Source organism: Scaptodrosophila lebanonensis, unplaced genomic scaffold, assembly GCF_003285725.1.
Source record: "Scaptodrosophila lebanonensis strain 11010-0011.00,11010-0021.00 unplaced genomic scaffold, SlebRS2 tig00000001-arrow-pilon, whole genome shotgun sequence".
NCBI classification, from domain to species: domain Eukaryota; kingdom Metazoa; phylum Arthropoda; class Insecta; order Diptera; family Drosophilidae; genus Scaptodrosophila; species Scaptodrosophila lebanonensis.
In genome coordinates, this window is record NW_022060529.1 from 15842306 (window position 1) to 15858992 (window position 16687).

Sequence of the window (16687 nt, forward strand, 5' to 3'; positions counted from 1 at the left end):
TTACGGCTGTGCATTAATACATATTCGTATGTTGAAAAGAATAACCAAAACATATCTAAAAGTCCAACATAAAACACTTTGTTTACAATGCAGACACAGCTGCCTAAGTGTTCCAATTGGAAATTAGTTGCTGCTACACATATGAGGCTGATGTTGCCTCAGCCCCATAAACGAAAGCAGAACAAATAACGACAATTAAAATTTGGGAAAAAGAGAGCTTTGGGAAAGTTAAGTCAGTGGAGCGCAGATCTAAGCAACAGAATCTATTGAATAACAGAATGACTTCATCGACGCATATGCAATACTTTAGGAATCTTATACTTTTCTTACTACAAAAAAAATGACGTTTTAACTGACGTTGCTCTTGTTCTCAGCGAAACGAATCGTTTAGGTGTAATTTTAATTGAGCAAGGCCATTTAGTAGTTGAGAGCACATAAAAATATATTTATATTTGTAAATATACATATGTGAAAATATATATAAACTACATGTATGTTTATAGATGTATACAAGCATACTGTTGACTGATAAACCGTTTTTGAGTGATAATGAAAATATACGAGTACAACCTACAGCACACTGTATTGTAGGCGATGCTCTCTAAATTCAACCACAAGCTTTATCAAAATATAAAACGCTCTAAAGGGAATTTGTGCGGTATAGCTTCGGTTTTATACTTACTCTCATAGTATGTATGTATGTATGTATGTATTTAGAGTAGAATGAAGTACATACAAGTATGTACATATTGATGCTTGTATGTATGTATATGTATAATCAGTTTTTCAAAACATTCCACAAACACCAAAACACAATGTACACCATCTAAAGTGTACTATTGTTGCGACTTGTCCCGCTGGCAAATAATTAGTTTCACTCGAATAGGTTTTTTGCTTTATTTTAAACATTTGTATTTATATGGCCAGGCTTTACGCTCTTGTCATTTCATTTATTGTCATTTGCAAGTGGCTTTAGAAAAGACACGTCAGTTGAACAAGTGGAGTTTATGTACATGTACAATAATTGCAGTATTATTTCTTCTCCAGCTTATTGCAGTCGGCAGCGGACTATCAAAGGCAATTCATATTCACCATGGCTGACGAATTCGATGGATGCCAGTGCGTTTGGTCGCATGAGTTTGCTATGCAAAGGCTTTTGAATTTTGTAAGTTTGATTCGCAAAAGGGAAAGTTAAGTCGATGTGTGTAAGCTCATATGAGTGTATGTCATTTGTGATACAGATACGTCAGAATCAGAATGCTTGCACCGATACCGAGTGCATCGATGGTAAGTGGACAGATTAATGCTTAAGGTGTTCTAATTATGAGAATTTTATACAATGTTAGTTAGCGGACGTGTGACGCAATCCACCACGGCTGGGGACAGCAACAGCTTCACTGTAGCCGTGATCTTCATGCTCTTGGCCATGTTTATGTATGTTGTGAATCCAAGCACCTGGCGTCAATATACCAAGAACAAGCCCAATAACAGCCGTCGTGATAATAATCAAGATGGCGCGCCGCCGCCACCGCAGCCACCACCACCGGCTATCAACTGAGGCGCTGCTGCCGTATGTAACATTTTTCCGAATGTTTTGCATTTTTGGTTCTTTATGCCAAACCATTAGACAAAATTTAAAAGATATAAATACCTAATCACATATATTTCTGAGAAACTGGTAACGCAATAAAACTAATGCAAACAAATCAAAAGACAGAAATGTGTAGCGTAGCAGTTACAAAATTTCGATATTCCTGGTTTTTAAATCAAATTATCATATACATTCATACATAAAAGCAATTTATATAACATATACATTCATAGTAATATTTTGCATTTGTTTATTATTTACTCAACATTGAATTTTGTACAAACTTAAACTACATACATATATAGCTATATGCTACCATACACATTAGCATGTTGTAAAAGAATATACAAAGAAAAATTTAACATCGACAGTGGAATCTCGTACATTGGTAAATAAATTTCCCAAAATTAATATAATAATAAATAAATATTTGATCAATTGGTTAATGCCACGTTAATACGGTCATTCATCTTCATTTTGTAATCGCACCATTGCGTCGCGCACATTTTTTAGCACTCCTTTCATTTGCTCGTATTTACCTGTAGAATCAGGCAAATTCTCGAAATTGATAACATCACTGACACCCTTTTTGAAATTATCACCCACTGGAAGTTTGTCATAAACAGAAAACTTGAGAATTGGCGTGCCAGCATACGAGGCTTTAAATGGCGTGGACGCTGGTATCTGTTCGGATGAACTTGATTCCAAAACAGTCGGAGATTTTGATGGGCTATCAACCGTCAAATTGCTAAGATCTATCGTACTGTTCGACTCTAATTGGTGTAATAATTGCGCTTGTTGTGCTTGCAAGTCTTCGAGTGTGGGTGATGGGGCACGTTCCTCTTTAGCCTCAGACTCAGTCGGTGGAAAACCCGGGGGCAATGGTTTTTTATATTCTGGAGGAGCTTCTGTTGGCAATGGAGGAGGTACTAGGGCAGGTTGGTCCTCAGCATCATCTTCCAATTCCATGTCCCCCACACCTAAGGTCGTGGAAGTTTCTGCCTTTGTTCCATCGTGTACAGTGGGTAGATTTTTTAGTTTTCTGCGTTTGTAGCCTTTTATGACATTTTCGCCAAGTGACTTAATAAAATTTTCTTTAAGATCTTTTTCCTGAAAGGGTGGAACATTGTGATGCTTATAATCCTGCAAAAGAATCGTCTTTAGTAGCTGTTATTGATATGCTGCGCATTCATACATCATAGAACTTGGGTCCAAGATCTACATTGAAGCCCGGAAAATCCACAATTTTGTTAATGTCATACTTGAAAGTATCAGCTTCACCTTCCTCGTCATCTGATTTTAGTACCTCCGTGCCCTGAAATTCAATCATTACGTACAATTGCTCATTTTGGATTATGTTTACTGCTTACATCGGCATTGAAAAGCGAGAGCCCCGAGCTTTGCACCTTAGCTTCTTCAAGCCAAGCAGGTGGATAGCCCAAGACTCGCATACGATAAAACATAAAGGGAACTTCGCCTCGACTATAGCCCATGGCAAGACGTGTTTTAGTGCTAATTTTCCCCGGTCGTATATGCGCCAACCGCTGCTCTACATCTACGTGATAACGCTCTGTACGACTTTTCCGAGCCCGCTGAATTCTGGAATTGTTCCGCGGCTTCGGGCAACTGCGAAGAGAATGACCCGGTTGGCCACAGTTGAAGCAAGAATTCTGTACCTTCGGACGAAAGCATTTGTCAGCTTCTTCAGCTTTTAGTTTCTTGCGCAGTTCTGTTTCCTCGTCCAGCACCTCCGAGTAGGAACGTTTGTAAGATGGAACGTGCGCAGCATTCAATTTCTCCATTGGTTTAGTGTCAATGTGGAAAAGATCGTTATCAGCTATTGTTGGTTCTGCTGGTGAAGTCTCCGATACTGTATATACACTTATGCTAAGATCATCGGTAGTTTCCTCTCCGTTCGTCAAAGTCGGTGTTTTAAATGTAAAATTTTCTTCTGCAAATTTGCGCTGCATCAAATCTAGCAAGCGCCCGTGCAGCTTGTCATACAATTCCCTGTTACGGAATTTAATTTCAAAGGCGGGTTGGGGATCAAGATCATCTACGGTTGGATTTTCAGTTGCAAAAGTGGCGGCAGTTTCGGTCGTCGCCCCTACCTCTTCATCATCTGCCTCGTCATCTACCTCACCATCCTCTATCTCGGCGGCCTTTTCGGCATCGACGTCTGTTGAGTCGTCCAGCATTATAACGCTATCGTCAAAAATCTCTATAACTTCGCCCATTGCAAATACAATTTTAAGCACAAATATTTTATTGTTGTTAAACAAGATGTGTGTATTTATGGATTTTTAGGCACGAATCGTCAATCACGATCTGGCAACGTCGCCATGTTTTTGAGTGCTGCAGTCTGGCAAGGCAATTTGAGCTGACTGCGAAAGAGTGTTAGAAAAGACATATAGTTTGAAAACTCTTTAACTGATATTATCAATTAAATATTTTATGCATGTATCTACAAAGCGATTACCCATAAAACTTAAAATTGTACGAGAGATGTTAATTTTTCCGCCTTCTCCATGGACTATGCCCGTTTAAATAGTGTGAACATCCGTAAAAAAAGAATATGTATGTGTAGCACATCATGCATGCAAAGCAGGAGTTTGCATATCTAAATAAAAGTGAAGACGTCACACTTATCTTCAGATCAGCTATATGAAAACCAACTGCGGCTATTTGTTGGCACCGGTCATGAATAATTTCACCCCAGACTCACGACGAAGTTTAAATAACGCTCACTACCTTATAATTATACATTCTACCTACAGCTGGGGGAATTCAAGCAAAAGCAAATCGGCAACATCATATCGGCTGGGTGGCTATTTGTAAACAAGATTCGTTCGACACAATAAAACTGTATAAGAGTGCGCGAACAAATCTGTGGATAGGGACAATTATTGCATGCAAATTAATTTTACATTGCGAACATCTTGCTATAAAAAGACTCGAAGCGTCTGTGCTGCCAACACTTATACTACAAACTCTCGAGCAATGGGTCAACTGAAGTATTGTACATTTCTTCTGGCTATAGTGGCGTGTACATTGGCCACGCCCACACTGCACAAATCAAAGGGCGGCACAGCTACCGTACAGCACCCACCCCAAGCGGTCTACGTACCCGCACCCGCTCCACAGCCAGTACAGATTGTACATCCACCCCCAGCCAAAATTGTGAAACCGAAGCCTGTCTTTGTAAAGCCCGTTATTGTACAACCAGTATTAGTGGTAAAACCAGTAGTTGTTGCTAGTGGTGGTGGTGGTGGGCATGGTCACGGCGGACATCATGGCAAAAAACATTTCTTGGGTAAATTTAAGTAATTATTAAAATAAATAGATGATTGATTGGAAATATGAAATGCTTATAAACATATCCAGTAATTTACACCATCTCGTCAAATATTTTTAACATTGTTATTTCTTTTGGTTAATAAAAAATCAACAAATATACAATGTACCCGTATATACAATAATGTGTCATGGTCAAGCTGTCAGATTTCGATTTGGGACCAACTATGAGTTTATTTTAATTTATATCTGGTGTATTATTTTTCCAACTCATGTACATTTTTTATGTTATGAGCACAGTTGACACCAATAATTGAAAAACTGTATGTTTTTCATTGGTAATGTGGATGAAAAAATCATTCTCTTCTTGAGTAGGAAGGTAACATTTGGGGACAACCGGTTTTTTAAAAGAGCTATTTACCGATGCTTCATAGAAAAGCTGGAAAGTATTTGTAATAAAGAAATTAAACGTATTGTTGATTGAGATTTTATTATAAGGATGGCAGATTTACGTAAAGAAAATCATGCTGTCTCATTTTTTTTTTTTTTTTTTTTTTTGATCCCATTTAACAACAAAAGTACATAGTACATACCTCAATGTATTTATGTTTAACTATTACGCTTTCATTTTCTAAAATTGTGGTTGAATTTGTAATATTTTTATATTCTACAAATCGAAATGAGTTGCAGGAATACCACTGATAATAAGCCTTTTTTATCTGGTATCTTAGTCGCATCTTTAGACCTAACTCAATCGGTATATGATAATAAATACATAGACAAATTTTATGTTCATTAATGCGCTCGACGACGATTTTGTGCAATCGATTGCAAAGCATAATGAATGAGCTACCTAATGATGGCCTTTGCGGCCAAATTGACAGCCACTTGTATTCTTTGTCGTTAACGCGGCGTATGCGCAATTTCTAACAAATTGCATTGACGAGAGCATTGGCTGCTCGAATTGGTATGAATGCATGAATGACTGAATGAACGCATGCGGAGTTGCGCATTACAAATACGCTTTGTGTACACATACATATGTTTGTATGTTTGCATGTGTGTGTGTGTGTGTGTGTGTGTGTGTAAGTGTGTGGGCGATAAACATTAACACACAGCAGCCACGGCACCCCAAGCGGCCGCGGCAACAAGTGATAAGAGCGCATTCTAATCACCGTAATCATAATCGTATGCCAGCAAATGAATTGCACACACACACACACACACATTCATATATTTATACATATAATTTATACAATTGTCATTCTCCCTTGTCTTGTCTTGTCTTCGGGCTCTTTGTAATCAGCTGTATCAACTGCTTGTAACCGCGCATTATGCAAAGAGAGGGCCGCACACCACGCGCTGGCCGCGTCCACAAAAGACATCGCGAGTAGCATCTAACCCCCACAAAGTGTCCGAGGCGGTATAAAAGCAAGTTGGCTCGAAGTTTTGCAAACATTTTGGCACCGTTTGCAGAGACGTCAGTAGTTTGTGCGAATTTTTTTAGCCCAGCTCAGTTTTGATTAGTCCAGTGAAGTGATAACCACAATCACTGTGAGGCATATTTGGCTGACTAACCACAGAAGCGACAACTACAACAACCACAGAAAGAAAAGGCTCTCAACATGGTAAGTGCTTGGGCATACAGTCAATATCAACGATATGGCATTTGTTTATCAATGCACATATTGCTGCATAATCGAATTTCGACGGATTTTTAGAAAAACAGTTTTATCTTTTAGGAGGTTGCAGGGCATTAAAATCTATTTAATATAATATACGATTTTAAACACATTATAATACCGAAAAGATACTTTTTCGGCTGTGAAAATGAAAGATGTTCCACAAGATTTTCAAATTTTGTAGAGTTATTTTGACATTTTTACGAACTGCTGCCAATATTTCATATGTCTTGCTATTATACCGCTTAAATTTCTGACATTGTGTATAGTATAACAGAATTTTATATTATTTATAAATTTCATATTATTGTGGTATTGACAGATTCGCTAAAATAATTGGAATACGTAAATACATAGCTTATTTCTTAGTAGTTATACACATAGTCATTATAGCGGCTTTCTGTGAAAAATGTGTTATGTGGAAATAAAATGGTTTTTCTGACTATTTTAATATTGACAATTATCTCGAATGCAAAATCTATCAATTATTAATACTTTCCGCGACAATTCAAACTGTGTGGACTTTGTTAAAGACAAAACCGCAATCTAAGTTGAGGATTATTTTTTGGATATTCATGGGACCATATGGCCACGAATATTGCAAGCTGGGCTGGCAGTAAACACTTTGTAATTAGTTAGTTATTTTGAGTTTTTAAATTCGAATTGGCTATTAATTTTAGGAATATTTTCGTAGAAACCCCTGATATCCATTGTAATTCTCGTTAAGGTGTAAAACTATACAGTTTATAATATTAATTAAAAGACATAAAGGAGGTGAGTGGCCCCTAATGTGGCTTCCTTATGCTTTCGTCAGGCTAGACGCCTATTCGGTTGCAAATGAAGATTTCAAGTTACAGACATTATTCAGCAAACCACTTGGGTAGGTACAAGTAATTAAAATATTCGAAACTCAATTTGAATTGCTCCGTAGCTGTTCCCGCTTTTAAGCAATATTTACAAACATATAAAGCTTGTTTGTTAGTGTCAGCAGTTACTTCTTGGTGCAGTTCAGTTCAAAGGCTTTTGCCACAAAACCACAAGGCACACCAACGATCCGGCCAATCCGACTATATGCCGACAATATGCCATCGAAAGACAGCAGCTTAGGCAATTTCAATTCGACGTCTACGTAGCGGCCGCATCTATATTTAGATCAAGTTTCAATTACACCGCACAAAAACGAGTTTACAAAAGCCGCCGCTCGATCTATAATTGCAATCGAAATATGCGTGTGCGTTATAAATAGACATAATGCTAACAAATAAAAAAAGAATAAAAATAAGCAACAAATTACAAATTTTAGACTGTCAGTTAAGCATGGCAATGCCAGTTAGTCAGTCAATCGCAACTCACTAAATCTGAGCAGTTATATCTGGTTTCTTAAGTGTCCGACATATGTCACGAGTTACGAATATAAATATACATATGTTTGTTTATATACTTATAAATTTGTACATACATATGTATGTACATAGGAGTATACTATATACTTTCTGCTCATCTCGCGTGTTGTGAAAGTTTCTAAATGTGGGTTGTACTTGGCATTTTCTTTGATGTGCTAAAATGGCAATTAGCAGGCACAGCAGATAGCGGCATTTACTTTTGAGAGTATTTTCCAGTCTTTCCCTCTTTTTCATACACTTTACCGAAAGGTTAAAAGTTAGTTAGTTTAGTGCGAATATATGTAGGCGTGGTGGACCCCCAAAATATGACAATACAAGTCCATATTCCCATGTCCGTCGATCCATTAGAACGCAGGGATCTTGGGAAGCATAAGAGAAAGAATAACCAATCTCTGTATACAGAGTCTCCGAGAAAGGACCAGTTTGTGTTATTTGTGTAATTCCCGGTAGTACTTTTCTGGTATGTTGAATGTTAAATGTTAAATTTCATCATGAGAGCCCAATTATCAAGTATGTTATGGCCATAAATGTAGAGACTGAACACATTCTCCCAACAGCTATCCTTGTTGTTGCTGATTTGACTCAACTCTGCACACTTACACACACAAATGGACACCAATAGACCAATAGAATAAACTTTTTTTTGCTATTTTTATTTTGGTTTGTTTTTGGTATTGGGTGAGTACAGGGTATTTAAAAGTTAGGCCCGCTTGACTCTAGCATTCCATTCTTGTTTTTTTTTAATTGAAAGAGAAGCAACATTTTTGCAAGTATATTGAATGCACGGAATTGAATGCTAGAGATGCCAAGATGCCACTTAATTGTGCAATCAATTGGAAAAATAGTTGAATGCATGCGAGAACCGTTAGTTAGCTAGCTAGTTAGTTGCCTATATCTGAGCCAGTTTAGTAGTTATTGTATAATCATGCAGATCGCATTTAGTCATAACCTTGTAGCCAGTGATTCGTTTAACTTAATCGCCTTTGACAGCGTCGCATTAATCTTATTCAATATTCATTGATAATAAATGCATAAATATTTGTTATATGTTTGTCCACAACGCCTAGAACAGCGTCGAATAGCGAGTCCGATTGATACATATAGTACATATGAATGTTGCGTACATTTCTACACACAACGGCTTCATTATTAAATCATACTTGTGCCACATTACAAGTTTGTTGACACGCTGGCGTATACGTAATATTATATTATTTACAAAGCGCACATAAATCTAAGCTCTTTTTTATCTCTGTGTGAAATAAAATAATTTAAATATATTTATATAGCAGAGTCTCTCTATACACAATAACTTTCTGGATGTGTTTGTCGGTGTGTGTGTGTGTGTGTGTGTGTGACAGTCCACAAAACGGAAACAAACAATAATTTATTACATACGAGCACATAAATATGCACGGCCATAGCTCAAACATTTTGCTGCGTGTGAAATTTGTGAGTGCACAAATTGCGTGATTTTCAAAATACTTGTATGATTGCTCTATGTATATATAAGTATAATATAGCTGTGTATATATGGTATGCGTGTGATCAAGAGGTGCAAGAACTGCTGCATATGACAAAAAATAAGACTGGCCGAGTGAGTCAATGATTGAGTGAGTGAAAAGTTGTTGTTGTTTGACTCAACAGCAGTCCACAATTGCCTGTCTCTATACCCTACCCCTACAAGGGTTAAGCGGCATATTAGAATTTATCCATTTATTCGAAGTAGCTGACATTAGTAGTTAAGAGATAACTTCGACATGATGGTGGGAATATTTTTTGCTCAAAATCAGCCTCTATGGTCACCGATTTGTATTGTACACACAAATCTAAGAATAACAAATAAACTACTCAACAAATAAGTACAAACAATTTTAATACAAATATGAAACAACAGATGAAACAAGGTAAAATATTTTTCTCATGCGATGAAATCTATATTTAAAAATATTATTACTAATTACTTTCTAAATTAAATAATCATAAAGCTGGCATGCATATTTTTTTTTTCACAAAAATAGTTCCTCAGTACATCTGTGTCGCCATCAATGTAATAGTTTAATTTACATATTTGCCTTCTAAACTTCTATATAAAGAATTCATTTTAAAATTACTAGAGCTATGCTGTGTTTTTGAGCTAATCGTCAAAAAATAATAGAAGTTTTATTTGATCTGCTTATTATTAGATTAATAACATCAAAGTACCATCTGACTTTATCAAATGTTGCGTCTTTGATGGTTTAAATCTAAATTAAAATTAGTAGTGACATTTTATTCATTGTTTCTATTATAAAAATTTTTTTAATAGAATGTTCCAGCATATAACACCAATATGTAGGCAATCATATAGCGATATAACATAATTTCTGAATTTTCTACAATCATAAGTACATAATCAGCTTTGTAATTGAATCTCCCAAAGGCTGGAGAGACTTAAGCTAGAGTTACAAGACTAGCAGACGAATAAATTATATCAAGCAATGAATTATGCGTGTGTGTGTGTGTGTGTGTGTGTGTGTGTGCGAGTGTGTATTACATACAGACTTGAGGACAGTGGCGTAGATAACTGGAGGGTCAGCTGAGCAGCTTCAAACAACAATATAGACTTCAAAATGTTTCTCTCTCTATGTGTGTGTGTGTGTGTGCTTGTAGTTGTATTTGCAGGGGTCTTTGTTTAACCAGAGACCCTATTAGAGGCAGGGGCTTGCGTGCCAATGCATTTACCAGCATACATACACACACACCCACGTCCACACACACACCAAGTCATGCATACATACTTGTACATATGCAAGGGGCAACATTTGGGGCCGCATTGTCTGACGGGCACTCATACACACACACATTTGCTTTTGAGCGACATCAGCTTGTTGTTATACTTGTACTCGTATGTATATTGTCGCTGATTGTGTGTATAAATATATACATACATATGTATATATATATGCTTGTGTATGTATGCGCGATCGCCCATCGTCCAGCTCAGTCCAATATTTTGTCATTTCATTTTTGCATTTAGTCTGCTTTCGTTGCTCATGCGGCTTGAATTTTTTCTTTTTCGGAAAAAAAATTGAAACTATATATACGAGTTCGAGTATTTACATATGTATATATGTATGTACATATATGAGTACATATCCCGTGTATTCGAATTTATCTTCTTCGGTCGGTACCGTTGCGGCGCTGGTTTTATTTTGTCATCTTGGCACACATACTTATAGTATAACCACGTTCTTATTTAATATTTATTATTTTTGCGCAATTCTGTGCATGGAAGATTTTTAAAATGCATTAAAAATAAATCGGTGCGTCGCTGTCTACGCGATCTGTGAGCACTCGCCGAGCATTCTCCCCAGCAATCATTTAGTGTAATGCAGACATCGGAGTAAGCAGTTCCAAACGTTCCCTCAACGTGTAAATTATGTGGAAATATATATACAAAGATATGTGTTGTAAATGTGTACATAAGCGCGAGTTTAACGACGACGCATCTACATACATGTACATACATACATACATAACAACTACGAGTATGTATGTAAATCAGTTCCCTGGCACTGAATGTCACTAAACGCGTGACTCGCGCGACTTAAAGTGCGTACATACCTACTACATACATACATACTTAATTACATACATATTTATACATACATATATTTTATACATATATGCGTATGTGTAGTCAGTGGTCGTGAGTGTGAGCGTGAGTGTGCGTGTAGATAAACTTCAACCGCAAGTAAGCAAGCAAGCAACCGCACAGCAAACATTCATTCATTCATTCATTCGTTCATTCTTCACTTTCATTGTGAATGATTATGATTGTTGGTTGCTATTATCGCCAGTTTTGCTGTCCACACGCCGACATAAGCAGCAGCAGCAGCAGCAGATCTGTGTAAAATTTTATATCAGTATATGTGTATACATAATATGGTGTGTTGGTGAAAAAATAAAAATGAAAATATCGCATCTATGAAAAGCGCGCAGCAAACGAAACAAAGATATAAAAGTCAAACCCATGCCTTATCAACGCACCCACAAAGACTTGACGAAAATCCACACAAAATGGCGATGAATTCCAAGCTGTTACTAACTGCCAGAGAAACGATTAATGACGATTAAACTTTGGCAAAGTAAAACAAATATTACAAATAAAAGTTTACACAGAAGCGGGCGGGATAAGCCTAGAGAACACAACCGGAAGCAACAGAGAAAGCAGAAACGGAAGCAGTATCAGCGCCTTGGGAATCTAAGAAACAAGACCAAGTCCACTTGAGACAACAAACAAATTTGCATTTTAGAGAAATCTTGGGCCGCATCGCACAAGTGCCTAAGGTAAGCAAGCACGTTCAAGTTCAAATTTTGCAAGACATTTAAATGTATTTATTTATTTATTGTATTTGGTATTTTTTATTATTTATCGTCATCTCGCACACCCATTTTTATTTTGCACTTGCCCACAAGTTCAATATATTGTTTGTTTGTTTGTTTGTTTATATGTATGGGTTTGTTTGGCCCACTTTGAGGTTATTAACATTGAATTTAGCGTGCGCGGTGGTTGGGCGGCATGGCATAATTGCGTTAATATACTCGTAGTCATTGTTTACAACCAGAATTAAACAAACACAAATAAATCAGTTTCGTAAAAAAAGAAATTGTTACAAGGTCAATTGTTGGAGCATGATATACATACATATATAATTGTATGCATGTATTTACGTTATTTTTAACCTCCGCCCGTGAGCCGACATTATACTTATGTACAAGTATGTCCGAGTATTATAATTTTACCTGCCCAGTTGACAGACAGTTGAGTGCGTCATATATTAAGCAGGGCCATCACTTAATTCTCCCAACTGTTTGCCTCTCTCTCTCTCTCTCTGTCTGTCTGTCTGCCTGTGTGTGAATGTGTAAAGCTTTGCTTGCCGCCATTTCCGGTTCCGTTTTCCAGTGCGTGTTGACACTTGTTAATTTGACATTTGCATGCATGTCTGTACAAGTATGTAATCTTATAATTATATTTGATTTACACAAATTGAACGACAGACAGACACCCATAGGAAGATGTGGGAACTAAATCCTTAATATACATATACTCGTATTCACATATTTATTAAAATCTACAAAGTCTCTGAAATGCAAATTAATTTCGTTACTTCATCAATTTCAATTGAATTCACGCCACACTCTGGCTGGCAATTGCTTATTCTACACCTTGACACCTCCTGTGTGTGTTTAGTGAGTGCGTAAGTGGATGCAAACATTGAAATGGTGTAAGATTTCGTAAAACTTTGTTTGACTTTTTGGAACAACATTTCAAGAGTGGGAAAATCCAAAGTAAAAGAAAGTGTTTTGTTGGCATCCAGGCGAAGCGCTACACCATTTTTGTTAATTTATTCAGCAATTTCTTTTTCAAAACTGGATTACAAATGTTGTATGGAATGTATGGCGCTGTAAAAAATTCTAGGTAGAAAGAGTTTATATATAATGATCGTTTCAGAGTCTACGATTCTACACATTCTTAGTTGGTATAAAGAGATTGTGTGTAAAGCATTAATTAATTTCTGTGTCATTGTTTTGTGCTGTGTGTAGAAAAACGAGCAGAAAAATAAGGTCTTTGAAGCCGCTTTTCAATTGGTATTTCCCGAGTTTTCTACATAAACTGTGTGGTCGTCTTGTTGAAGTGTATGATTATGCTTGTCTCATTTTTGGCTTAACTACTCCAGATGACATGGGAAATGCGGGAGTTAGCAGTCATCTGTTATTTTCATACGGATCATTCCATTAGCATTTATTACCATTTATTATTATTGTCTATTTATAGCATTGAAAGTCCAGCTCCCTTCCCCTACAATTAAAATTCAAATTTCTACGTGGACTTTATAGAAAGTCCGATTTGGGTTTGGTGTCCTTTGAACTTATTTCTTATGAATATCGGTGCAATTCGTTATGAATGTAGAAATAGCAGTTATTGTAATATCAGTTCAATGTAATCTCTTGCATAACCTAGGTATTGCAAATAAAAAACTAACCTTGTGTATTAAATAATTTTTAAATAATGTAATGAAGTTGTTTACAACCTGTGTCTGAAATATAACTGGAAAGGTCATTAGCCAAAAACTTAAACAATTATATATGTAACTATTGGTCATATTTAACCATAAACATTTAACTAACCTTTTAGGGGAACAAGTTTGCAAATAAATAACCAATATAATTAGGCAATGATTGTATTTTGATCATCTTTGCAAATGCTTGTTGTTTATTTATAAATGACGCGTCTTAAAAACGTTTTCTTGTTGTGGAACAGCAATTACTTTTTAACACATCATATGACTTTTTGTTCCACCCAGATACTTCACTCCACCCACTGCCCCTTTGACACGTACCGCCTGCAATTTAATCTGTCTAGTTTGTAAAAAAAAAACACGCGCACACCTTATACGTCAGCAACAACAATAACAACAAGCATATGCACTTATTTATCTCTTCTTTCCCACAAACACAATAAGTATATTCATTTTTATCGTTAAGCCGTCACTCGTTCCCGCATTGTTGATTTGGCCAATTTGGGTATTAGCAAATCGCCCCCTAATTGTGACCATAAAATGTAATTAGTTGCGGCTGGATTAGTCATAAAAACAGTTAAGCATTAAGTAAGAAATTATCAGGCGGCTGTTATATAAATACGATTACTTTCTGGTAGAAGAGTGCAGCCGATAAACCTAATTGGGGATTGAATAATAATTGGAATATTATTACAATTGCCAATTTCTGATGTATGTATTTATAGTACATATGTATGTACATATGTATGTTTACAGACACGTCATTTCAAATAAGTTATTGTATCTGCTTACGTTTAATGGGAATAGTGCGACTTTGTTTGCACGACTCCAACTGCTCATTTGAATTTATATTGAAATTTCAATTAAGTATTTATATGAGAACTGCTATTTTTAGACTGGCAGTTTCGTTGTTTTTGTTATTGTTGTTTCTTGAAAATTATCCAACTGGTGCTGAGGGGCATACAATGTGTGTCCAGGCGTGAAAAATATGGAACTGATCTATTTTTAGACAATGTTTTCATACCATAATTGCAGCAGATTCAGAAGAACAGTTCCGGTTATAAAACAAAATTGAAAGGAAAAATAAAAACCGCATAGCGATTGCCAATTTGGCATTTTCCATTGTGGTAGAGAATTTTTTGAATTTTAATAACGCACGTGTAATAGAACGAACAAAATGTTTCCCATCATTGGAATTTAAAATCAAAAAAATAACAATAGAAATTGTGCTTTTAGTTCGACTTTGATCAGAGATTATACGACATGCAGCAATTACATATTAATTGTACTGATTAACAATTTTCCACTATGAAATAGTAGCGTGTTACTCTGTATTATGTATGATGCACGCAGGGGAAATCCCACAAAGAGAATAAATACATATACCAGCAAAATGTCAAAAAGCAGCAACAAGTGTCTGCTGTATCGCACGAGAGAGAGAGAGAGAGAGTACCCGGCAACAAATGTTGCTATGCTCGTGATCGTGTTGTTGCCGCAACAAATGCTGAGCAACATTTGAGACGAAAGCGAACTGCCGAGGTAGAAGCAGACAACCAACAACAACAAACAGCTAGCAGAACTGCCTACTTTCGATTACAAAAAGTAGCTAGGATGTACTGTACAAAATAGCTGAGAACAGCTTAGGTTAGTTGGAGTTTTAGCATTTTAGTGATGTACAGGGATGGCAATATTTTTCAGTACTGATGATTATATGCAGATACTGAATATAGTCTTTAATTCTATTTATGGGAAAAACTGTTTTGGAACAAGCTGTATTGGTAGTGTTGCCGGACAGTCGTTTTTAGCTAGAAAAAATATTTTTAATAGGTGATTAAAATAATTATTTTTATTCCTATAAATTTGTCCTCAATATGAAGGATGCATTGACTCGATGGACTATCTGTTAAAACTCTTCTAATATGAGGAAAATTCTAACAAGCAAGTTGGGATAGATCAATGTTTCTTTATACATACATACACATATACATAATTATACTAGTACAAAAACATTATTTTGCAGTAACTTATTCTTATTCTAAAGACTTTATAGTAAAGTCATTTGATATCCAGCAATCGATTCTACAATTGTTCCCGACATCAGTAGTCTAAAAACTCCAAGACTAGCGGGAAAAAAGCTAAATTGGCAACACTGGTCAGCAGGCGGCACGACCACTTAAGAGCAACGAGATACAATTTGTATCTGTGAGTCAGACAAACAAACACACACACGCACAAACACAGCGCAACTTGGAGAGTAGCGTGTGTTGCTGCTGTTGCTGTCGCTGCTTATAATACAATGTTAACGTCGAGTGCGATTTAGTCCTTAAACACGAAGCAACAAGTAAACATCACACTGAGCAACAAGAAAATTGATTGTTAACATAAAAGAAGAAAAAAATAAGAAAAACTGAGCAGCGCTAAGAAAATTTATACCCAGTGCAAAAAAAAAAAAGTGCAAAGCGTTTAAATTCCCTCATTTTCTTTATTTATGCAATTAAATTAAAATTCTTAATTTAATTTTGTTTTTACTGTGCTGATTTCACGCGATTTTTACGCGTTTTCAAAGCGCGACGAGGCCAAAAGTATTATTTTAAAAAGAAAAGTGCATAAGCAAAGCTTTGTACAATTAATACGATAATTCATCATAATTAG

The 16687-nt window shown here is 36.3% G+C and overlaps 4 protein-coding genes across 6 annotated transcripts in view; 3 read left to right on the top strand and 1 right to left on the bottom strand.

Moving 5' to 3' along the window:
• Positions 1-10: 10 nt before the first annotated feature.
• On the top strand, positions 11-1959 carry LOC115624590 (small integral membrane protein 14). 2 transcript variants are annotated; one of them, XM_030519340.1, is made up of 4 exons: positions 11-26; positions 1048-1165; positions 1242-1287; positions 1347-1959. In XM_030519340.1, the coding sequence occupies exons 2-4, from the start codon at positions 1094-1096 to the stop codon at positions 1556-1558; spliced, it is 330 nt and encodes a 109-aa protein (XP_030375200.1). In that variant the 5' UTR covers positions 11-26; positions 1048-1093; the 3' UTR covers positions 1559-1959. The 2 variants fall into 2 exon arrangements, with proteins under 2 accessions (XP_030375200.1, XP_030375192.1); XM_030519332.1 differs by lacking the exon at positions 11-26 and adding an exon at positions 874-985.
• Positions 1918-3862, bottom strand: LOC115624581 (zinc finger CCHC domain-containing protein 8 homolog). The gene is made up of 3 exons (XM_030519321.1): positions 2962-3862; positions 2787-2906; positions 1918-2734 (listed from the first exon to the last, which is right to left on the bottom strand). The coding sequence occupies exons 1-3, from the start codon at positions 3826-3828 to the stop codon at positions 2054-2056; spliced, it is 1668 nt and encodes a 555-aa protein (XP_030375181.1). The 5' UTR covers positions 3829-3862; the 3' UTR covers positions 1918-2053.
• A 729-nt stretch (positions 3863-4591) lies between these two features.
• Positions 4592-4918, top strand: LOC115626717 (uncharacterized protein DDB_G0272720). The gene has a single exon (XM_030522200.1). The coding sequence runs from the start codon at positions 4592-4594 to the stop codon at positions 4916-4918; it is 327 nt and encodes a 108-aa protein (XP_030378060.1).
• A 1439-nt stretch (positions 4919-6357) lies between these two features.
• The window catches only part of LOC115619984 (ion transport peptide), a 29848-nt gene continuing 19518 nt past the window's right edge, over positions 6358-16687 (top strand). The window contains exon 1 of one of the 2 annotated variants that reach the window (XM_030513027.1): positions 6358-6513. In XM_030513027.1, coding sequence (XP_030368887.1) covers positions 6511-6513 — 3 coding nt within the window. In that variant the 5' untranslated portion in view covers positions 6358-6510. Of the gene's footprint in view, positions 6514-11971; positions 12303-16687 lie in introns of those variants that run through there. The other variant, XM_030513028.1, reaches the window with a different exon arrangement.